Source organism: Sebastes umbrosus, chromosome 7 (assembly GCF_015220745.1).
Source record: "Sebastes umbrosus isolate fSebUmb1 chromosome 7, fSebUmb1.pri, whole genome shotgun sequence".
Classification (NCBI taxonomy): Eukaryota; Metazoa; Chordata; class Actinopteri; order Perciformes; family Sebastidae; genus Sebastes; species Sebastes umbrosus.
In genome coordinates this window covers 14426450-14451330 of record NC_051275.1, presented here as the reverse complement: position 1 = coordinate 14451330, position 24881 = coordinate 14426450, and the positions used below count along the sequence as shown (strand labels likewise).

The 24881-nt window shown below is 39.2% G+C and overlaps 3 protein-coding genes across 3 annotated transcripts; all 3 read right to left on the bottom strand.

The window, feature by feature from the left end:
- Positions 1-13: 13 nt before the first annotated feature.
- On the bottom strand, positions 14-5434 carry LOC119491635 (extracellular calcium-sensing receptor-like). Its single transcript, XM_037775787.1, has 8 exons — positions 5313-5434; positions 4283-4577; positions 3894-4183; positions 2959-3254; positions 2381-2586; positions 2034-2255; positions 1085-1208; positions 14-1003 (listed from the first exon to the last, which is right to left on the bottom strand). The coding sequence occupies exons 1-8, from the start codon at positions 5417-5419 to the stop codon at positions 99-101; spliced, it is 2445 nt and encodes an 814-aa protein (XP_037631715.1). The 5' UTR covers positions 5420-5434; the 3' UTR covers positions 14-98.
- Positions 5435-6271: 837 nt separating this feature from the next.
- Positions 6272-11340, bottom strand: LOC119491581 (extracellular calcium-sensing receptor-like). The gene is made up of 8 exons (XM_037775722.1): positions 11219-11340; positions 10110-10404; positions 9723-10012; positions 9101-9396; positions 8222-8427; positions 7874-8095; positions 7251-7374; positions 6272-7173 (listed from the first exon to the last, which is right to left on the bottom strand). The coding sequence occupies exons 1-8, from the start codon at positions 11323-11325 to the stop codon at positions 6272-6274; spliced, it is 2442 nt and encodes an 813-aa protein (XP_037631650.1). The 5' UTR covers positions 11326-11340.
- Positions 11341-16969: 5629 nt separating this feature from the next.
- Positions 16970-24152, bottom strand: LOC119491580 (extracellular calcium-sensing receptor-like). Its single transcript, XM_037775720.1, has 8 exons — positions 24109-24152; positions 23357-23651; positions 22968-23257; positions 22362-22657; positions 21325-21530; positions 20996-21217; positions 17964-18087; positions 16970-17883 (listed from the first exon to the last, which is right to left on the bottom strand). The coding sequence occupies exons 1-8, from the start codon at positions 24135-24137 to the stop codon at positions 16970-16972; spliced, it is 2376 nt and encodes a 791-aa protein (XP_037631648.1). The 5' UTR covers positions 24138-24152.
- Between the last annotated feature and the right edge of the window lie 729 nt (positions 24153-24881).

Here is a 24881-nt window from a genome sequence, read left to right as displayed (position 1 = left end):
AAAATGTAAATATTTAAATCAACAAGGTGAAGATTGTGTTTAATTTGCACAAAATGTGTGTATAAAACTCTCAACTTTTTTCACAAATGTCACCTGTTTTAGCATACATTTTTGTTCATTAAATGTTTCTTGGTGTTCTTCTCTGGCTTAAACAAAATGATGAAACACTTTGGAGCAAATATACACAGTATTAGTCCAAAACTGGAGGCCAAAATGGCAAATATCTCCACAGCCACAGTGAACTTCCCAGGAGAGCTGACATATGCTGGGATAAAGGTGATCCAGACTGCACAGAATATCAGCATGCTGAAGGTGATCAGCTTGGCTTCATTAAAATTGTCAGGTAGTTTCCGGGCTAGGACAGCTAACACAAAGCAAAAGACAGCTAGTAGGCCGATGTACCCGAGCACAGCCCAGAACCCAATAGCTGAGCCTAATGCACACTCTAGGATGATTCTCTCCTTGTATGTGGTTAGGTTTTTCATTGGAAAAGGAGGACTAAGAACCAACCAAATAGTACATATTAAGACTTGAATGAACGTGAAAGATACTACAGTCATTCTTTGCTGCGGAGGACCAAACCATTTCATGACATTACTACCTGGGAGTGTAGCTTTGAAGGCCATTAACACTACTATTGTTTTTCCAAGAACACAAGACATACAGAGGACGAAGGTGATCCCGAACGCTGTGTGGCGCAGCATGCAGGACCACTCAGAGGGTGCTCCAATGAAAGTTAATGAACATAAGAAACATAGAGTCAGGGAGAAGAGCAGCAGGAAGCTCAGCTCAGAGTTGTTGGCCCTGACAATCGGGGATTTCCTGTGATGATAAAACACAGCCGCTGTTATAATGGCAAGACAGGCGCCACCGACTGAGAATGCAGCCAAGATGATTCCTAGGACCTCGTTGAAGGAAAGAAACTCTACAGGCTTGGGGAGACAAGTGTCTCTCTCTGCATTAGGCCAGAACTCCTTGGGGCAAGGGAAACAATCAGGGGAATCTGAAAAAAAATAAAACAAAAAGAGCTTTTAAGCTGTCATATTCAATGTTGTAGATATGCTTCAGAAAAAAACCCAAATACCTGTAGCATTGCTAATCTCTCCCTCAGGGCACAATATACAATCATAACAGCAGATGGGCTTTCCTTTCCGCAACACTTTACGAGTTCCTGGAGGACAGCTGTCAGTGCACACTGACACAGGCACCTGGCACATAGATACAAACAAAGTTACATATTCAGGTGTGCTACAAAGCTCTGAGGTTCAATGGATAGGTTCACATTTTTTCAAGTTTGCTTAAAATAATGCTCATATGCCAATATGTGTACTGCCATTTGCACTGGTAACTGTAACCATTCCTCGTGTTCATACTGGCTGTGAGAAATCCCCTCTAAAAGCCATTTGACAAATCAAGTGGTTATCTTCCAAAGTTAAGGCCAATATACACTGGGGGCTTGACGAATAAACGTCACGAAAATGCTAAATACTCATCTGTGAATAATATATATCTAGGGCTTTTATTGTGAAAGGTAAGAATGGCAAGAGTAGATCTAATTTAAGCTGCCCTTGTCAAGGTTGAAAGGAGTAATAAAGTCTGCCATCTTGGTTCGGACAACGGACCCTCTCCGTTGTTGTTTCATAAATATGAGTGCAATTCCAAATTCAAAAATTCAACCTCAGTCTGTGAATAATGACCTTGCTTTTTGTTGCATTCTGTAATATTCGTGTTTTGAGTGAGTATTCATGACAAAAACATTAGGTTGAAAAACGATATTTACGTGCATATTAATAGCATTAATTGCTTATAGAACTATGGTTACTATTTTGTAAACTTTGTTACTACCCTATGACGCAGCTCAGCAAAGGAAACCTTTTTTGAAAAATATAAAATGGGGATTTCATACTGAAAACACTAACTTTGGCATGGATCTCTTCACAGTCAGTATGGAAAACAGGGACCAAAACCACATATAATACCCGCTAAGATCATCAAATTTGAATGTGTTCAATTATTGCTAATGGGCTCCTTACTTGTGTGCCATCCTCCACCCAGGTGAGGTTCCTGTTTATACGGAACTCCTGGCCCACCGGTAGTGATGCATTGTAGTGCCCTACTGTCACCATCTCAATGCTGCCACTCTCACTTTTTTGCCAATTAACCAGCTCGTATGTGGCCACAGGATCCCCATTGGCATCAAATGACACATCATAACCATTTTGGGAAAAACTGACTTTCTTCAGCTGCGTCAGGACCTGTGAGGATAAAGTTAAAGTAAAATAAATTGAATCATATTTTTTTAATTAAAATTTAATTTCATAAAAGGTATATTATAGCTTAAAAATGACATTGGGGTGTTCACATATTTGTTTCAACTGACCTTTTTGGACTCTATCCTGGCAAATTTGTCACACTGAGTTATAGAATTGGTTTCCTGACACACTGCATTATGAATGGCATGTGCTATTGCATAAACAGCCTTGTACACCATGTTAGTGATTCTCAGCTGAGATGTGTCAGTGTACGGGCTCTGGATCGTCTCTATGTCTTCAGTTCCATCACACACACTCTTGTCTGTGGCAGTGCCTAAAAACACACAGTGACAGAGGCAGGTGTGTTTTAGCCTTGAAAATTATATTATATATAATTATTCATCCATATGTGTTTATTATTCTTTTTGTTCTATTTTTGTTGTATTTAATCTGCCAAACATGCCTTGCATAAACTTGTATAGATCTACATATTTGCAATTTATAAGTAAAATAGTGTTAAAATTAAATGTCTTTGTTCTATATTAATAGATCTCCCTGTTAATCTGGGGTTTGGCCTTAAAGCAGCTGTGGACATTTTAACACAGGAAACTCCACTCAGACAAAAAAAAACAACGAAAATACAACACACACACAATGACTCAGCTGTGAGTGTCTCCTATGTCAAAAATAAGCAAAACTTTCTCACTTGTTCCCAGCCTGCAGTTGAATGTATCCTCCCAGAACTCAGTAAGCACCGGAGAGGCAGCCACTTTAGGGGGAGAGAGATCCAGCAGGAAGTCTCTCAGACCTGGGATGACAGATTGCTCAGTCCCAAATCCAACGGCTCCGGCACAGAACTTGAACCTCAGCATGTCGGGGTCGGTTACCCAGGACTCTGTGCCTATCCACTGGCGAGGTGGAGAAGGCTCGAGCGACAGCTCCTCCAGCAGAATCATCAGATCTCCAGAGGTTGTAAACGCCACAATGACCATAGCTGTCGACCTGAAGAGAAATTATAGAGTATTATATTACATCAATATAAATGTACAGTACAATTAACATTTTTAAGATAATTAACACAAGCATAAAGGAGTTACTTTATTTTTGTGGTGTGTTAAATGTACATAATTGGTCTCATTAATTACATTTGCATAACAGTATCAGTCATAGTCCTACATATGAGATAAATGAACAAAAATGTACATTTCAAATTGCCACTAAGATAATAACGGAAATCTAAATCTTCTATCATTTATTTGACTTAATATTGTTATGGCAGAAGGTTAGTGTCAGCACAGGGAACAAAAGCACAAACAGTGATGTAGAAACATGCGGATAACGTCAGCTACCCTCTGGATCCTGCTAACAAATAAAGATTTTAAATATGTATCCAGATATTTGAAACAAACAAACATGAGAGAAACTTTTCTGTTTTGAATCACTGACTCTATTTTTTAGAACAATAGGCCTATAGTAATTAATATGAGATAAATAAACCTGATGAAAAAAAGATATTCCAATTTGCAAATTAGATAAGAAAATAATCTTCTGTGTTATATTTGACTAAACATTGTTGTGGTTTAGTGTGCAGAAGGTCAGTGTCTGCAGAGTGAACAAAAGCACAATCAGTGATGTAGAAACCTGCGGATAACGTCAGCTACCCTCTGGATCTTGTTACGTGGGTGGGTCCGATAGAAAGATTCAGAGTACTCCACACAGATCCCCTCTTTGTGCGCTGCGTCCAGGAAAGACGCCATGCCATTGTTGCCATAGTCCGAATCTGACCGGACAGCACCTATCCAAGTCCAGCCAAAGTGTTTTACCAGCTTGGCCAGCGCGTCAGCCTGGAACTGGTCACTGGGGATTGTTCTGAAGAAACTCGGGTACTGCTGCTTATCGGACAGGCATGCACAAGTGGCAAAGTGGCTCACCTAAAGGAAAACAACATTGTAATTATTTAACGAGGACAGACAAAAAAACAGCACTGCTCTTATTAAACACATAGTTTGCCAGAAATTCAAAACATTTACTTGAGGGATGTTAAAGGGCCCGATGATGCGCGACATGCTGATGGAGGGCGTGGACCCAGACTCACCAACAATAGCCATCACCATACCAGATTGTGAGCAGTTGTCTCCGGTGTAAAACACCGGGTCCAGGCCGCTTGATAGCTGGAATGCCACGTGCACCGCCACGGGCACCGAGGCGCACGAGTCGTAGATCTGATAACCGAGCTTGATGCCCGGCAGCATCTCGGTGCTGTTGTTAATCTCATCGATGGCGAAGACCATTGCACGTGAGAAGCGCAGTTCACGGGAGTCAATGCTGCACACAGACACTCGTGTCATTGTTTAAATGTAGGCTTACATATGATGAATTACATGAAATACATAATGTAGGAGAACTGTAAATTTTTTTTGTGAACCAAATATACCGAACATGAGTTGCCTGCACAAAGCGCATTAGAAATAAATCCAAAATGCATGAGACTTTTAATGCATGGATTGAGATTAATTAAGAAGAAAAATCAAAACTATTCTTTCTTTTTATCATTATTATAATTATAATTATTATTATTATTATTATTATTTATTTTCTTAATTTTATTTAAATTTTTAATGTTGAAGTTGTTTTCTCTAATGTACTTAATGAGTTTTACTATAAGCTCATCTACTTAAAAATTGGTTTATAAACTATTATAATTACGAACTGTAAATTGCATATATGAAAAACAACCTTTAAAAAATAAAAGAAAAATATCAATCAATTTGTGTTTATCTTGTGAAATGTATATAAATCAGTTGTTGAACACTATATTTTCATTAAAAAAAATGTATTTCTCATGTAGTCACAATCTACTATTTTTGTGAATATAATAACTGCAATCTATATAGTCAAACACTGATCAGGCACTTAATTTAATTTTTTTTTTTTTTTTTACATTTTCAGTACAACACAAAAGCTTCACAATATGATTTTAAGCATATCATAAAAATCTAAACATTTCTGTCCCCACGCAGTCTAACATCCTCTTATCCTCCACTTCTCCCTCTTACTAACCTCCCTTTGCACCTTAGTGGCTCAGGCATGGTGGTGTAGTTATGCTTCACTGTGTGCATGTAGTGGTGTATGGACAAAACACCACCAATAACGTAGTCACCATCCATTGAGAACGCAGGTAGACGAGTGGTACCCTGGCGTTTACATTTCACAGATGAATCCTCAGTGCTCAGCCCAGCCCTTTGTTTCTCTCCATCTCCAGAACCGTTCAAGTCAAGAGCTGAGTTCAGCTCACACATACCCAGAGACAGGATCAGGCCAATAAAGAGAGCTGAGATCTCCATCCCTCAACTGTCTAAATGTGGGCATGCTGATGTGTGTTTTCACTGGTTTATATAGATTTTCAGACAAACGCTTCCCTCCTTCTACTCTACGTCAGCTTAGTGTACATCAGAGACAGGATGCTCTTACCCAATGGTCTTTGATTAACTCATGTCCAAGTCTTTTCGGTGGGCTACATGTACAATTTAATCAGCAATAAATGTCTCCTTTCTCCTCTTGTAAAGTTACCAATGTAAACACCAAATACATTCATAATTTTGTCATACCCTTACACCTTTTTTGGCTTTGTATTAGTTGATATTACAGTTAAGCCTAACAAATGTGCACCTTTAGTGGGATGTTTATGTGGTTTTATCCCATATTAAATAATGCCGATACAGAAATATTATTGTGACGAAAAGGATTTTATAAAAGCGAATGAATCATTCATTTATATTGTGAATTTTCACTCCATTTATTCACTGTATTTCATGTTTTCAGCTCATGATGAAACCATATTTGTAAAATGACACAATTAAATTTTAAAAGGACATTCACAAAATGACAATTACAATTAAAAAATATTTAATGTAAAAAACTTAAAATGTAAATATTTAAATCAACAAGGTGAAGACAGTGTTTAATGTGCACAACATGTGTGCATAAAACTCTAAATATCTTCCCAAATGCCACCTGTTTTAGAATTCATTTTTGTTCATTAAATGTTTCTTGGTGTTCTTCTCTGGCTTAAACAAAATGATGAAACACTTTGGAGCAAATATACACAGTATTAGTCCAAAACTGGAGGCCAAAATGGCAAATATCTCCACAGCCACAGTGAACTTCCCAGGAGAGCTGACATATGCTGGGATGAAGGTGATCCAGACTGCACAGAATATCAGCATGCTGAATGTGATCAGCTTGGCTTCATTAAAATTGTCAGGTAGTTTCCGGGCTAGGACAGCTAACACAAAGCAAAAGACAGCTAGTAGGCCGATGTACCCGAGCACAGCCCAGAACCAGATAGCTGAGCCTAATGCACACTCCAGTATGATTCTCTCCTTGTATGTGGTTAGGTTTTTCTTTGGAAAAGGAGGACTAACAACCAACCAAATAGTACATATTAAAACTTGAATGAACGTGAAAGACACTACAGTCATTCTTTGCTGCGGAGGACCAAACCATTTCATGACATTACTACCTAGTGTAGCTTTGAAGGCCATTAACACTACTATTGTTTTTCCAAGAACACAAGACATACAGAGGACGAAGGTGATCCCGAACGCTGTGTGGCGCAGCATGCAGGACCACTCAGAGGGTGCTCCAATGAAAGTTAATGAACATAAGAAACATAGAGTCAGGGAGAAGAGCAGCAAGAAGCTCAGCTCAGAGTTGTTGGCCCTGACAATCGGGGATGTCCTGTGATGATAAAACACAGCCGCTGTTATAATGGCAAGACAGGCGCCACCGACTGAGAATGCAGCCAAGATGATTCCTAGGACCTCGTTGAAGGAAAGAAACTCTACAGGCTTGGGGAGACATGTGTCTCTCTCTGCATTAGTCCAGAACTCCTTGGGGCAAGGGAAACAATCAGGGGAATCTGAAAAAAAATAAAACAAAAAGAGTTTTTAGCTGTCATATTCAATGTTGTAGATATGCTTTAGAAGAAAAAAATACCTGTAGCATTGCTAATCTCTCCCTCAGGGCACAATATACAATCATAACAGCAGATGGGTTTTCCTTTCTGCAGCACTTTACGAGTTCCTGGAGGACAGCTGTCAGTACACACTGACACAGGCACCTGGCACATAGATACAAACAAAGTTAAACACGTTCAGGTGTGCCCTGAAGCTCTGAGGTTTAAAGGATAGGTTCACTTTTTTTTAAGTCCGTCTTAAAATAATACTCATATGCCAATATGTGTACTTAAAGTTGTATTGGTAACTGTAACCATTCCTCCCTCTTCATACATTTGACGAATCAAGTGGTTATCTCCCAAGGTTAAGGCCAATACACACTGGGGGCTTGACGAATAAACGTCACGAAAATGCTAAATACTCATCTGTGAATATTATATATCTAGGACTTTTATTGTGAAAGATAAGAATGGTAGGAGTGGATCTAATCTAAGCTGCATTTGTCAAGGTTGAAAGGAGTAATAAAGTCTGCCATCTTGGTTCGGACTATGAAGCCTCTCCGTTGTTGTTTCATAAATATAGGCACAATTCCAAAAACACAAATAATACCCTTTAAGATCGTCAAATTTGAATTTGTTCAAATATTGCTATTGGGGTCCTTACTTGTGTGTCACCCTTCACCCAGGTGAGGTTCCTATTTATACGGAACTCCTGGCCCACCGGAAGTGATGCATCGTAGTGCCCTACTGTCACGAACTCAATGCTGCCACTCTCACTTTTTTGCCAGTTAACCAGCTCGTATCTGGCCACAGGATCCCCGTTGGCATCAAATGACACATCATAACCGTTTTGGGAAAAATTGACTTTCTTCAGCTGCGTCAGAACCTGTGAGGATGAAGTAAAAGCAAAATAAATTAAATCATATTTGTTTTAATTAATATTTAATTTCATAAAAGGTATATTATAGCTTAAAAACGACATTGGGGTGTTCACATATTTGTTTCGACTGACCTTTTTGGGCTCTATCCTAGCAAATTTGTCACACTGAGTTATAGAATTTGTTTCCTGACATAATGCATTATGAATGGCATGTGCTATTGCATACACAGCCTTGTACACCATGTTAGTGATTCTGAGCTGAGATGTGTCAGTGTACGGGCTCTGGATCATCTCTATGTCTTCAGTTCCATCACACACACTCTTGTCTGTGGCTGCGCCTAAAAACACACAATGACAGAGGCAAGTGTTTTTTAGCCATGACAATGATAATATATATTAATATTTATCTGTATGTGTTTAATATTCTTTTTGTTCTATTTTTGTTTTATTTAACCTGCCAAACATGCCTTGCACAAACTTGTATAAATCTACATCGTTGTAATGTATTAGTAAAATATTGCTTTACATTACATATCAATGCAGTGTTTTGCAGACTGACCTTTATCTATTATTTTTTTAAATAGTTGCTGTTTCAGTTTGCGTCTATTTTTTTAACCTTTACGTAAACCAGGTCACGTTAACACTCATCAGTGTTTTAAACAAATAAATTATGTGAAATCACTGTCAGTATTATAACCTAATTAGACCTACATACTTACATCTACTGCAACTGATACATGGTATTAAGTACAATTGTTAATCTTCATTTAGCTTGGTGGCCAGGAGACTGTCTATCTACTGTATGCTTGCGGGTTTCATGTCAATTAAATGTCTTTTTTTCAATATCAATAGATCTCCCTGTTAATCTGGGGTTTGGCCTTAAAGCAGTTGTGGACATTTTAACACAGGAAACTCCACTCAGACAAAAAAAACAACAACGAAAACACAACACACACACAATGACTCAGCTGTGAGTGTCTCCTATGTTAAAAATAAGCATAACTTTCTCACTTGTTCCCAGCCTGCAGTTGAATGTATCCTCCCAGAACTCAGTAAGCACCGGAGAGGCAGCCACTTTAGGGGGAGAGAGATCCAGTAGGAAGTCTCTCAGACCTGGAATGACAGATTGCTCAGTACCAAATCCAACGGCTCCGGCTAGGAACTTGAACCTCAGCATGTCTGGGTCGGTTACCCAGGACTCACTACCTATCCACTGGCGAGGTGGAGAAGCCTCGAGCGACAGCTCCTCCAGCAGAATCATCAGGTCTCCAGCGGATATAAATGCCACAATGACCATAGCTGTTGACCTGAAGAGAAATTATACAGTATTATATTACATCAACATAAATGTACAGTACAATTAGCGTTTTAAGATAATTAACACAAGCATATAGGAGTTACTTTACTTTTGTGGTGTGTTAAATGTAAAGTATTGATCTCACTAATTATATTTTTATGACAGTATCAGTAATAGGCCTACATATGAGATAAATGAACATAAATGTACATTTCAAATTGCCACTAAGATAATAAGGGAAATCTAAATCTTCTATCATATATTTGACTAAACATTGTTCTGGCAGAAGGTCAGTGTCAGCACAGGGAACAAAAGCACAATCAGTGATGTAGAAACCTGCGGATAACGTCAGCTACCCTCTGGATCTTGTTACGTGGGTGGGTCCGATAGAAAGATTCAGAGTACTCCACACAGATACCCTCTTTGTGCGCTGCGTCCAGGAAAGACGCCATGCCATTGTTGCCATAGTCCGTATCCGACCGGACAGCACCTATCCAAGTCCAGCCAAAGTGTTTTACCAGCTTGGCCAAAGCGTCAGCCTGGAACTGGTCACTGGGGATTGTTCTGAAGAAACTCGGGTACTGCTGCTTATCGGACAGGCATGCACAAGTGGCAAAGTGGCTCACCTAAAGGAAAACAACATTGTAATTATTTAACGGGCAGACAAAAAACAGCACTGCTCTTATTAAACACATAGTTTGCCAGAAATTCCAAAATATTTACTTGAGGGATGTTAAAGGGCCCGATGATGCGCGACATGCTGATGGATGGTGTGGACTCAGAGTCACCAACTATAGCCATCACCATACCAGATTGCGAGCAGTTGTCTCCGGTGTAAAACACTGGGTCCAGGCCGCTCGATAGCTGGAATGCCACGTGCACCGCCACGGGCACCGAGGCGCACGAGTCGTAGATCTGATAACCGAGCTTGATGCCCGGCAGCAGCTCGGTGCTGTTGTTAATCTCCTCGATGGCGAAGATCATTGCGCGCGAGAAGCGCAGGTCACGGCCGTCGACGCTGCACACATGAGGACAATTCACAATTTTAACAGAAATACATAATGGAGAACTACACTGTTAAGAATTCCCCAGTAAAATAACAGTAAAGAACTGGCAGCAGGGTTGCCTTTATGTTACTGTAAAATTAACATTATTATACTGTTGCTGAAATGTACAGCTTTGTACTGTTATTTATTAATTTCACAGTATTTTACAGTTAATTTACTGTTTAAAAATACATAGCTGTTTTTCACCTTTCTTTTACATTATCTTACTGATTTTTTTAATGCACTATTTAGGTTGTATTTTTTACATACATTTTAATGAACATTATTTTTTGCCTAGATGAATAGACTTAGCAGGTTACAGACAAAGGAATAATCACACTAAATAAATATATGGACAATAACTGATAACTGTATTGTATCTGGGAACCAAATATACTGTACATGAGTTGCCTGTACACAGCCTATTAGAAATAAATCCAAAATGCATGTGACTTTTAATGCATTGATTACGATTAATTAAGATGAACAGTTAACTAAATCAATCAATTAGTGTTTATCTTGTGAAATGTGTATGAATCAGTTGTTAAACACTATATTTTCATTAAAAAAAAATATTACTCATGTAGTCACACTCTACTATTTTTGTGAATATAATAACTGGAATTGATATAGCCATATACTGATCAGGCACTTAATGTAATTTTTTTTTTTTTAACATTTCCAGTACAAAGCAAAAGCTTTACAATATGATTTTAAGCACATCATACAAATCAAAACATTTCTATCCCCACACAATCTAACATCCTCATATCCCCTCTTACTAACCTCCCTGTGCACCTTGGTGGCTCAGGCATGGTGGTGTAGTTATGCTTCACTGTGTGCATGTAGTGGTGTATGGACAAAACACCACCAATAATGTAGTCACCATCCATCGAGAACACAGGTAGACGAATGGTACCCTGGAGTTTACATTTCACAGATGAAGCCTCAGTGCTGAGCCCAGCGTTTTGTTTCACACCCTCCCAAGGACCATTCAAGGCAAGAGCTGAGTTCAGCTCACACAAACCCAGAGACAGGATCAGGCCAATAACGAGAACTGAGATCTCCATCCCTCAACTTTCTGCATTTGGGAATGCTGCATGTGTGTTTTCACTGGTTTATGGATTTTCAGACAAAAGCTTCCCTCCTTCTACTCTACGTCAGCTTAGTGTACATCAGAGACAGGATGCTCTTACCCAATGGTCTTTGATTAACTTATGTTCAAGTTTTTTCTGTGGGCTGCATGTACAATATAAAGTGCCCATGTCTCTTTTCTCCTCTTGTAAAGCTACCATTGTAAACAACAAATATATATCAATTTTTTTCATCCTCTTACAAACTTGTTTTGCTTTGGTTTAACTCATATTACAGTTTAAAGAAATATGCACCTTTAAGGTGTTGTTTGTGTGGTTTAATCCCATGTTAAATAATGCCGATACAGAAATACTATTGAAATAGTAAGGGTTTTATTAAAAAGAAAGAATCACACATTAATATTATGAATTTTTTTTTTGTGATCAATTTTTTATTGGTATTTAAGCAAAATTATATAGGGTGGGGTTACAAATTGATAGATCACCAATAGAGTAAAAAATATATATATATAATCACAAATGTCCATGTACTAATTAATACAGAATTGGCAAGCAGCTACAGAAAAAAGAAAATGAAAAAAAACAAACAAACAAACAAACAGGAAGAAGGAAAATAACAACAAACAACAACAAAAAGTCATTTAAATAAAAACTTCTGTGCCCCCCTCCCCCCACCCCTAAATCCCTCCCTTTTGGTTCCCTCCCATCCCACCCACCCTAGACCTTTGGGACACGGAGAACAATTATATGAAGGATTTAATTGTAGTGATTGCTTGTTTCCAATGTGATATATTTTCTCTTTTTGCCAAATGCATGTTTGCAGCCCAGTGTTCCATACCTGCTATATCTAAGAAGTCAAGAAGCCATCTTTGTATATTGACAGAATGTGGAGCTTTCCATCTGCAAGCTATTAGTCGTTTTGCAGCTGTAAGGCCAGCTAACCAGAGACGTCTCTGCTTAACACAGAGTTCCAGGTTGGAGCTGTCATTAAGTAACAGGACTTCAGGTGAATAGGGAATTGTATTTGACAATATGTTTGATAGCATCTCTGCAACCTTTTTCCAGAACTCTGCAACCCTTGGACACCCCCAAACCATATGGAAAAAAGTACCTAATGCATTTTGATTGCATAAGGTGCAGTTTGGTGATGGTAAAGCTTTAAATTTATGCAATATGTGGGGGGTGAAATATGTTCTGTGTATGAAATTGAAATGTATAACTTGATGGTTGGGGTTCCTGGAAGATAGTTGGATGTTCTGCCAGATTAGTTTCCAATTTAGGTTGGAGTTATTTGGAGAGAGGTCCGTCTTCCACAGTCTGTCAATAGTTAGTGGCTTACAGGAGGCCTTATGTAAGATAGAGTATATTTTTGAGACCAGTCCACTAGGGCTGGTAAGAGCTGTGTGAAATGCATGTATGGGAAGAGATATGTTCCAAGGCACACCATAAGTGCGCATCGCTGTGCGGAGTTGAAGATAGAAAAAGAATGATGAGCCAGGTAAATTAAAATGTTTCTGGATGTCTTGGAATGCTTGTAGGCCCTGAGGACCATAGATGTCACCAATAGTGTGCACACCTTTACTGCTCCATTGAGAAAACGAAATTGGTTGGCTACCCAAACGGAGATCAACATTATTAAAAATGGGAGAGTGAAGATACCAGTTAGACAAAATTTTACAATGCTTTCCGGCAAGACGCCAGGTAGAGATTACTTAGGTTATAATTGAGCCAAATTTCTCTTTTGATTGTTTGAGTGGAATGTTGGAGTATATCAGGTCTTGTAACCTGTGAGGGTGCACCATGTTATCTTCCATTGGCCTCCAAGACACCCGAGAAGCAGGATTTAACCATTTGGAGACAGGATGCAGTACGAACGACCAATGATACCACTGGAAGTTAGGTACACCGAGGCCCCCTTCATCTTTTGGCCTTTGGAGAGTTAATAGTTTCAGTCTTGACTTTTTATTCCCCCATATAAACCTCAACATTAAAGAATTATTTTTTTTCCAGTGGTCTTTAGGTGGTTGTAAAGGTACCATTGAGCTGAGAAAGTTGATTCTTGGGAGGACATTCATTTTAATAGTGGAGATGCGAGAATGGAATGATAATGGGAGGTTTTTCCATCTTTGTAAATCTGCTTCAATCTCTGTCACAAGTACGTTGTAGTTGTTTTTTATAATGTTTGCAATTGAAGGGAAGATTGACACTCCTAAGTATTTGATGTTCTGAACCACCGGAATATTGGATATGGAGGTCAGTTGTCTTGCTGAAGCATTGAGTGGGAGTAAAGCAGATTTAGCCCAGTTAACTTTATATCCCGAGATCTGGCTAAAACTATTGAATATATTTAGCAGATGGGTAAGAGACCGAGAGACATCCTGAATAAATAGTAATATATCATCGGCATATAGGGAAATAAAGTGCTTGGTTTTATGCATATTGATAGGTTCATGGCTAACTGATTGTCGGACAGCCTGGGCCACAGGTTCCAGAGAGAGGGCAAATAACAAAGGAGAAAGAGGGCAGCCCTGGCGGGAGCTACGAGATACAAGGAATTGTTTAGAAAAGATGTTCCCCGTCAATACCATAGCAGTGGGATTTGAGTAAAGAACTTGAATCATAGTAATAAAATGATTACCAAAGCCCATGCGGCGTAGCACTGACCATAGAAAATGCCACTCAAGGCGATCAAAAGCCTTCTCCGCATCGAGAGAAAGGATAGCTGTTGAACAGTCAGTGTTATTAGAAAACTCAATGATATGAAGAAGACGGCGTAGATTGTCTGAGGCAAGGCGGTTTTTGATAAAGCCTGTCTGATCCTCATGAATGAGATAATTCATATGCGGTTCCAATCGAGAGGCTAGTGCTTTGGCATATAGCTTGATATCAGTATTCAGTAGTGATAGTGGTCAATAATTTGAGCAATCCTGTGGATCCTTGCCTTTTTTTAAAAGTAAAGAGATAATGGCTATGTTATTATTTTTGCAAAATGAACCCTTAGAAATTGCAGAAAGAATCATATCCCGTAAGAGAGGTCCTACTTGGGGCCAGAAGGCTAAATAGAATTCTGGAGGTAACCCGTCTAAGCCTGGTGACTTGCCTTTGTTCATTGACAGGAGAGCTTTATGGAGTTCAGGTAAAGATAAAGGGGCATCAAGAACAACACGATCCTTCTGAGAAAACTGCGGAAGCTGCAGTGGGTTTAAAAAGCTAGCGCAGGATCGACTGTCGTAATTTATCTCTGATGTATATAGAGATGAGTAGAAGGCCTTAAAGTTATCATTGATTTCTATTGGGTCTGTACACAATTTACCAGTGGCGGATTTAATAGAAGTTATATTTGCTAGTCTTTCACTGGTTTTAAGTTTTAGTGCCAGTAAGTGACTTGGTTGTGCACAGTTTAAATAATAATTTTGTCTTGTTCTATGCATGAGGAAGTCTGCTCTATGTGTAAGTAAATGATTGAGGTCTTTACGGAGGAGCTCCCTCTTAAGTACCAACTCCGGTGTAACATTCAAGGTCATCATATTTTCTACTTCAGAGATGTCTTTTTCTAATTTATGAATATGCTGCAGTCTAGATTTGTTTAGATTGGAAGCAAACCCAATTGTTTTATCCCTGATGCATCCCTTCAATGCCTCCCACAGAATACCAGGATCATTCACTGACGGTTTATTAATTGCAATAAATTCATCTAAATGTTCTTTCATTTCATTTTGGAAGATTTCATTCTGCAGTAGAGTGGAGTTAAAACGCCAACGTGCTGCACATTTTGGGATAGAGAGAATGGTTATTCTACCTGTCACCGCTCTGTGATCTGAGAGAGACATGGGAAGTAATTCAAGATCTGAAATCTTATCATACAGCTGTGTAGAGACAAAAATGTAGTCAATACGGGAAAAGGATTGATGTCGTGAAGAAAAACAGGTAAATTCTCTCACCGAGGGGTGTGACATTCGCCAAGCATCTACAACTGAACAATCTATAGCCCATTTCCTTAATGCACTAGATGCCAGACGTTGTTCTCTTGACTCAGTAATCCCAGTTCTGTCCAAAGAGTGTAGCCAAACTGCATTAAAGTCACCCCCTATTATTAGAGAAAATTCTGATAATTCGAGTATTGTATTAGTTAAGTAGTTGTAGAACTCAGCATCAAATACATTCGATGCATATACAGAAATAAATGCTATTTTGAACCCATTAATTAATGTTTTTATATAAGCAACTCTCCCTTCAGTATCTCTCCCAGATCCCAGATCTGTATATTGAAAGGTGCGTTTGGCGAGGATTATTACACCTCTATTCTTTTTTGTGTTTGAAGAAGATGCAATAACATAGTAGAATATATTCTGCATTCTGGCAACATCTTTTTCCAATAAGTGTGTTTCTTGTAAAAAGGCCACCTCTACTTTTTTCCTTTTTAATAAATCCATAATGCTTATTCTTTTTTGAGGGATATTTAAGCCTCGCCCATTCCAAGATAGTAGTGTAATGTTAGTCATGAATATGTAAAGAAAACAGCAGTGCTACCAAAGTATGCTCAATAAAGAAAATACAGCTGTTTAATAAAGATAAATAAGATTGTTTCATCAGGTCCAGTCCCATATTCACGTCTACCGTGCCCCCCGGTCTCCTCTTGTTCCCAACCCTGTACTCCTCTGAGAAAAGAGAAGTGTCCCTACAAAAAACAAAACCCCTACCCACCCACCACAAAAATAATTGTGACTGTGAAAAAGACAGTCTGGAAATATAGGGGCTAAAGAACCCACCTTACCCCCTCCCCTTAAGCTGATCCCTTATCTGAGTGGAATATAGCTTAACAAAAACAAACAGGGACAATATTGCCCATCTTCAAACAGAAATATTTTGCTATTAATATTTATACTCAGAGAAAATCTGGCATGAATCAAGAAAAACCTAAGTACTGAATATCAAACATCCAACATAAATAGATATAATTTTCCCCATTACAAAATAATTAACCAAATAGCAGAGATGGCAGAGTTTTAAGTGTTTGCAGGAAAGTCCTGTAGTATGAGTTCGAGAGTCATACAACGTCATCTCCGTCATGCAACGTCACTCGTCACTTGACGCGGAGGTAAACAAACCAGCATGGTACAGTGGTGGCGTAGAGTTGATGTGGAGCACTCAGATTTGGAGTCTTACCGGTTACGAACTATTCTTCGTGGGTTCGAGGGAATTGAGGAACGTCTCTGCCTCTGCCGGTTCGTTGAAAAGATGTTGCTCAGCGCCGTGGACAAGTTTGATGACGGCGGGGTACAGCAGGAAATATTATGAATTTTGAATTCATTTATTAGCTTTATTTTATATTTTCAGCACAAGATAAAATAATATTTGTAAAATAAGACAATAACATTCACAACATCACATTAAAATTAAAAAATATTTAATGTAAATATTGACATCAACAAGGTGAAGACTGTCAGATGTTATAGGATTGACTTTTGTTCATTAAATGTTTCTTGGTGTTTTTCTCTGGCTTAAACAAAATGATGAAACACTTTGGAGCAAATATACACAGTATTAGTCCAAAACTTGAGGCCAGAATGGCAAATATCTCCACAGCCACAGTGAACTTCCCAGGAGAACTGATATACGCTGGGATAAAGGTGATCCAAACTGCACAGAATATCAGCATGCTGAAGGTGATCAGCTTGGCTTCATTAAAATTGTCAGGTAGTTTCCGGGCTAGGACAGCTAACACAAAGCAAAACACAGCCAGTAGGCCGATGTACCCGAGCACAGCCCAGAACCCAATAGCTGAGCCTAATGCACACTCCAGGATGATTCTCTCCTTGTATGTGGTTAGGTTTTTCATTGGAAAAGGAGGACTAAGAACCAACCAAATAGTACATATTAAAACTTGAATGAACGTGAAAGACACTACAGTCAATCTTTGCTGTGGAGGACCAAACCATTTCATGACATTACTACCTGGGAGTGTAGCTCTGAAGGCCATTAACACTACTATTGTTTTTCCGAGAACACAAGACATACAGAGGACAAAGGTGATCCCGAACGCTGTGTGGCGCAGCATGCAGGACCACTCAGAGGGTGCTCCAATGAAAGTTAATGAACATAAGAAACAAAGAGTCAGGGAGAAGAGAAGCAGGAAGCTCAGCTCAGAGTTGTTGGCCCTGACAATCGGGGATGTCCTGTGACGATAGAACACAGCCGCTGTTATAACGGCAAGACAGGCGCCACCAACTGAGAATGCGGCCAGGATTATTCCTAGGACCTCGTTGAAGGAAAGAAACTCTACAGGTTTGGGGAGACAAGTGTCTCTCTCTGCATTAGGCCAGAACTCCTTGGGGCAAGGGAAACAATCAGGGGAATCTGAAAAAAATTAAGCAAAAAGGGCTTTTAGCAGTCGTACTGTATATTTGATATTGTATGCATTAGGAAAAAAAAAATACCTGTAGCATTGCTAATCTCTCCCTCAGGGCACAATATACAATCATAACAGCAGATGGGTTTTCCTTTCTGCAACACTTTACGAGTTCCTGGAGGACAGCTGTCAGTGCACACTGACACAGGCACCTGGCACATAAAGACACACATATTCAGGTGTGCTATGAAACTCTGAGATTTAAAGGATATATTCACAGTTTTATTCAATTCTGTCTTAAATCAATACACTTATATCAATACGTCTATTGCATATACGTATATTTATTGTCAATGCAACTGGTGGTTGACAAAATCCACAGTTTTTGTGTAAAAATATGTTCCAGTGTTCAGCTGAAGCTAAAATGACGTTTCAGCAGTCTGAACTGGACAAAACAAGTGGTTATCCAACCCATTCTCACTCCAAACTTGTCAAATACCACTCCTTGGACATTGCTTTTCGGCATCAAATACCAACTCATGGAGTCACACTTTAGCGATTGTATGAGAAGCACCGTGCTTTCAACTTGCTCCAATGTAAACCCACCCGTGGCATTATTAGACGGACACAGCAAGTGATGCAGTATAACGTGTGCGGTAGTCCACTTAGGTTGGGAGGTAAGGTTGGTGATTGGGTCAAACACACAATACTTTCAACCAGGAAACCTCTGTGCATAGCCCGTGTGAAACTAAAATGAAACATTTATTTTTTGTCACGTCAGTCGTTAGTCTCGTGACTGCTGTGTCTATCTGTTGTTGGGACCCACCATTACTGGTGGCAAAGACAATGAACTACGCTTCTCAGGATCCTTGAGTCATGCACCCATTGAGTATCTCCACCCATGGACCCAGCTCAGTAACCATTGGCTGATGACTCATTCAGACATAGTTGTGAAATTCACCCAGGACAAAATCAAAGGACAATCCTTTGTTCTTTCTCTTTATTCTCACCCTTTGGCCCTACTGGAGTTGAGCTGCTGCTCTCCCCACCTCAGCTCTGCTCTGATCTATGGCCTGTTAGGAAACAGACATAGAAACACAGAACTTTCTTGTGAGGCAGAAGACGCGAGAGCCTGCCTTTTTACCAACTAACTTCAAGCAACAACAGCAAGGAAGTTAGCACCAAGCTATCAAGCTGCTGGGAAGAAAGTACTGGAGTGACAAGCTTCCTCCAATCTGTTCAACTGGATTGAGCACAGCAAAGACAACATCTTTGACTTGGAACCACAACTTCAACATATGGAATTACCAACCTTTTCTTCCATGAATTGGTAACGTACTGGGCTTATTTTAGCATTAGTAATTACACACGGCTGAGCAAGACTGTTCAACTTTGATTTTTGGAATTGTATTGATATGTTTAATGTTATTCATTGAGTTTGACTGTTGTGATATTATTTGTAGTTGAGATATTCGCCACATCTGATGTGTTTAGTTTATGCTTCACATACACAAGGTCTTGCATGCAAACTAACCATCTTTTCTAACCCACTGCATTATCTGACACACATTAAGATCACATACATAAACTGAATTAGTTTTAAACATAAACATACACATTCAGATAATCTCAACCCCCACATCACACCGCCGTTGTCCTTCCTGAGCACATGTGCTTTGAAGAACAAAGAGGCCATGTGATAACATGTTGGCGGCCATCTTTGATCCGGCCATCTTTGTAGTTTTACAGTGCTCGCCATTTTGTCTGTAGGCACATGCAGACATCTTGAGACAAGAAGCCAGCCATCTTGTCTCTCTCCCTCTCTCTCTCTCTCTCTCTCTCTCTCTCTCACTCTCACACACACATACACACACATGCTCGTCCTCATCTGCTCCACTATTATATAGGTTGCTCCAGGGGTCAATCCTCGGCTCTATTCTATTCTCCCTGTTTATGCTTTCCTTGGGCCAGATAGTCAGTCCCTTTGCCTGAATATCCTATCATTGTTACGCAGACAACACTAAACTATATGTTTCAGTAAAACCAGATGACTTCAGTAACCCAGGCACACTCCGCAACTGTTTAGCTGCTATAAAGGACTGGATGTCCCTCAACTTTCTTCAACTAAATTCTGACAAATCTGAGCTTCTCATTATTGGTCCCAAAAATACTATAAATGGCATTTTTTTCCCCCAGTGTATTAGCCCTCTTGTCCCCCTTTGTCAAACCTAACTCCAGGAGTCTTGGCGTTAATTTGATCATCAATTGGCTGCCAGGGAAGTTCAGGATCAGATTTAAGACTCTTTTAATCACTTATACAGTAAAGCACTCCATGGTCTAGCTCCTGCCTACATCTCCGAGCTTCTAATCCCTTACACCAGTGGTTCCTAACCTGGGGTCTGGGGGGCCTTTCTTAGAGTTTGTCTTTTGTATATATTCAAAAGTTTTTTTTTCTATAACTCTATGATAACTTTCTTTAAGTCCAAGGGTTGATCTGTGTGCTTACTGGTTGCTATATGCTTTCTGTATTCTTAAGTGGATTTTTATGTATTTTTGATTATTGTTTTATCTTGTATGCGCTTTGCACTTTGCACTTTGCACTTCGTATTGTGTTTTAATTATGTTATTGTACAGCACTTTGTGACCTATGTTTAAGAAGGTGCTATATAAATAAAGTTTTACTTACTTACTTACTTAGTAGTGTTACTCCCAAGAGCCACATGAATTGTTAGGCACTCGCTGGTCACATTAGTTGTTAGTGAGTGAAGTTAACATCAACCACCATCATTTCCTAACCCTACCTAAGTGTTTGTGTTGCCTAAACCAATATTTTATAAATGTTTTAATTTTGAAAAGACACTATACATATAACAAGCGTATATTGACACGCTGTTCCTGACACGTCCAAAACTAACTCTAGAGGACTACCTAGAGTGTCGGTATCCGATGGCAAGGGGCACTGACCAAGTGTCGGTATTTGACATTGAGTTGGGAGTGAGAATGTGTTGTTCCAAAGTTACAGTCTTTTAATACAAATTCCCATTTTTTGTTACTATCCCCGTGTTGAGGCCCGGTAAGCGAACAATTTTGGAAAATATTAAAGGTGAATTTCTTACTTACTTGTGTGCCACCCTCCACCCAGGTGAGGTTCCTGTTGATACGGAACTCCTTGCCCACCGGCAGTGATGCATCGTAGTGCCCTACTGTCACCAACTCAATGCTGCCACTCTCACTTTTTTGCCAGTTAACCAGCTCGTATGTGGCCACAGGATCCCCGTTGGCATCAAATGACACATCATACCCATTTTGGGAAAAATGCACTTTCTTCAGCTGAGTAAGAACCTGTGAGGACCAAGTAAAGGAACACAGTGAGGGAGAGAGATTAAATAATGTAAAATAAAATAAATATTTTTTTTTTTTAAAAAGGACATTGAGTTTTTTCGACTGACCTTTTTGGACTCTATCCTGGCGAGTTTGTCACACTGAGTTATAGAATTTATGTCCTGACACACTGCATTATGAATGGCATGTGCTATTGCATAAACAGCCTTGTACACCAAGTTAGTGATTCGGAACTGAGATGTGTCAGTGTACGGGCTCTGAATCATCTCTATGTCTTCAGTTCCATCACACACTCTCTTGTCTGTGGCTGCGCCTAAAAACACACAGAGACAGAAGCAGGGGTCTTTAGTCTTGACAACATTATCATTCTTTCTTGTGTTTATTGTTTTTTTGTTTTACTTAACCTACCAAAAGTGTCTTGTAAAGATTCATTTATATATATTGTTCTAATTTATCTCAAAAACATCTTTTTTTTTTTTTATATTACATTTCAAAGCTCTTCTTTACAGACATGCTTCTTTATCTATTATTTTTAAATTGTTGCTTTTTCAGTTTGTATCTGGCACTGTCTTTTATAATTTTATATATATAAGCTCACGTAAACGCAAATCAGTCACCAGACAATTAGTCACCTTTATAAAAGGAAAAAAAGTATTTTCCTTTAATTAAATACTGACATGATGTGTTTGAAAATGTTTAAAACAAACTTATCTGAAATCACTGTCAGTATAATAGCTTAATTAGACCTACATACATACTGTAACTGATACATGATATAAAGTATAATGTTTAATTGTTATTTAGCTTGGTGGCCTGGAGACTGTCTATACACTGTGTGCTTGTGTTCAGCGCCTCAGTGTTGACATTGTAAAACCACTACAGCCAAGTTAATACAAATCTTCTCCAAAACACCAGAATGCATAAACTTGACCTGACAGTTCGTCATATCAAGTGAGATTATTCACAGAGATGCACCGTGTTTGCACGTATTCTTTGTTCAATTATTTCCCTTTCAATCAAAATCTGGGATTTGTTTTAAAAGCTGCTGCTGCTGCTCTACTCAGACAATAAAAAAACAACAGAGCACCCATAAGGACTCAATTGTGAGTGTCAAATGTTTTAAAAATAAGCACAACTTTCTCACTTTTCCCCAGTCTGCAGTTGAATATATCCTCCCAGAACTCAGTAAACACCGGAGAGGCAGCCACTTTAGGGGGAGAGAGATCCAGCAGGAAGTCTCTCAGACCTGGGATGATAGATTGTCCAATGCCAAATCCAATGGCTCCAGCACAGAACTTGAACCTCAGCATGTCTGGGTGGGTTACCCAGGACTCAGTGCCTATCCACTGGCGAGGTGGAGAAGGCTCGAGCGACAGCTCCTCCAGCAAAATCCTCATGTCTCCAGCGGATATAAATGCCACAACGACCATAGCTGTCGACCTGGAGAGATATTATAGAGTATTGTATTATGTCAATATAAACAAAATTAACATTTTTAAATATGTATCTAGATATTTGAAACAACATGAGAGATATTTTAATGTTTGGCCTCACTGACTCTATTTTTTATAACATATCAGTAATACATATGAGATAAATAAATGTGATGAAAAAAAAGATACATTTCCAATCTGCCACTAAAATAAGAATATAATCTTCCATCTTATATTTTACAGAACATTGTGTTATTTTGTGTGCATAAGGCCAGTATCAGAGCAGGGAACAAAAGCACAATCAGTGATATAGAAACCTGCGAATAACGTCAGCTACCCTCTGGATCCTGCTACGTGGATTGGTCCGATAGAAAGATTCAGAGTATTCCACACAGATCCCCTCTTTGTGCACTGCGTCCAGGAAAGATGCCATGCCATTGTTGCCATAGTCCGAATCTGACCGGACAGCACCTATCCAAGTCCAGCCAAAGAGTTTTACCAGCTTGGCCAGTGCGTCAGCCTGGAACTGGTCACTGGGGATTGTTCTGAAGAAACTTGGGTACTGCTGCTTATCAGACAGGCATGCACAAGTGGCAAAGTGGCTCACCTAAAGGAAAACAACATTTTAATTATTTAACAGGCAGACAAAAAACAGCACTGCTCTATATTAAACACATATAGTTTGCCAGAAATTCAAAACATTTACTTGAGGGATGTTAAAGGGCCCGATGATGCGTGACATGCTGATGGATGGTGTGGACCCAGACTCACCAACGATAGCCATCACCATACCAGATTGCGAGCAGTTGTCTGCGGTGTAAAACACCGGGTCCAGGCCGCTTGATAGCTGGAATGCCACGTGCATCGCCACGGGCACCGAGGCGCACGAGTCGTAGATCTGATAACCGAGCTTGATGCCTGGCAGCAGCTCGGTGCTGTTATTAATCTCCTCGATGGCGAAGACCATTGCACGTGAGAAGCGCAGTTCACGGGAGTTTATGCTGTACACAGACACTCATGTCACTTTTTAAATTTAGGACTACATATGATGAGGACATCATAGTTTTAACAGAGAGACATTAAACTGGAGAACTGAAGAACAAAATTCAAAGCAGGATTGGATATCAATCCAACATTCACAATAATCTCAATGCCTGGATTAACAATAAACATCTAAATAAAAAATTGAAAACTGTTAAATATTTATCTGTATTGTCAGTTAAGAAACACAAAACAAAATCTTGTTTTTCATAAAGTATAGTATTCTGTAGTATGTTTTTTTTAAAATATAATACAAATACCATATTACATTTATGGCCAAATACTGATTTGTCACTTAATGTAAAAACAATAAAAGTAAATTTTTAAATTTCTTGACATGATTGTAAGAGCATCATAGAAAATCCAAACATGTCTATCTCCACACAGTCTAACATCCTCATATACCCTATTACCAACCTCCCTGTGCACCTTGGTGGCTCAGGCATGATGGTGTAGTTATGCTTTACTGTGTGCATGTTGTAGTGTATGGAGAAAACACCACCAATAATGAAGTCACCATCCACTGAGAACGCAGGTAGACGAGTGGTACCCTGGAGTTTACATTTCACAGATGCATCCTCAGTGCTGAGCCCAGCCCTTTGTTTCACAACCTCCCCTGAACCGTTCAAGACAAGAGCTGAGTTCAGCTCACACAAACCCAGAGACAGGATCATGCCAATAAAGAGAGCTGAGATCTCCATCCCTCAACTGTCTGCATGTGGGAATGCTGAATGTGTGTTTCCACTGGTTCATATAGATTTTCAGACAAAAGCTTCCCTCTTTCTACTCTACGTCAGCTTAGTGTACATCAGAGACAGGATGCTCTTAACCAATGGTCTTTGATTAACTCATTTCCAAGTCCTTTCTGTGGGCTGCATGTACAATTTAATCTGCACTAAGTGCCCATGTCTCTTTTCTCCTCTTGAAAAGTTACCATTATAAACACCAATTATATTACTAATTTTGTCATACCCTTAAACCTTTTTTTTTTTCTATTTTATTTTACAAAAATGCACCTTTGGTGGGGTGTTTGTGTGTTTAATCCCATATTACATAATGCTGATACTGGAAGATTATTGATTGTAAACATTTTATGAAAGAGAAAGATGCATTTATATTTTGAATTATGACTCCATTTATTCACTTTAGTAAATACTTTCAGCTCAGAATTATATTTGTAAAATAAGACA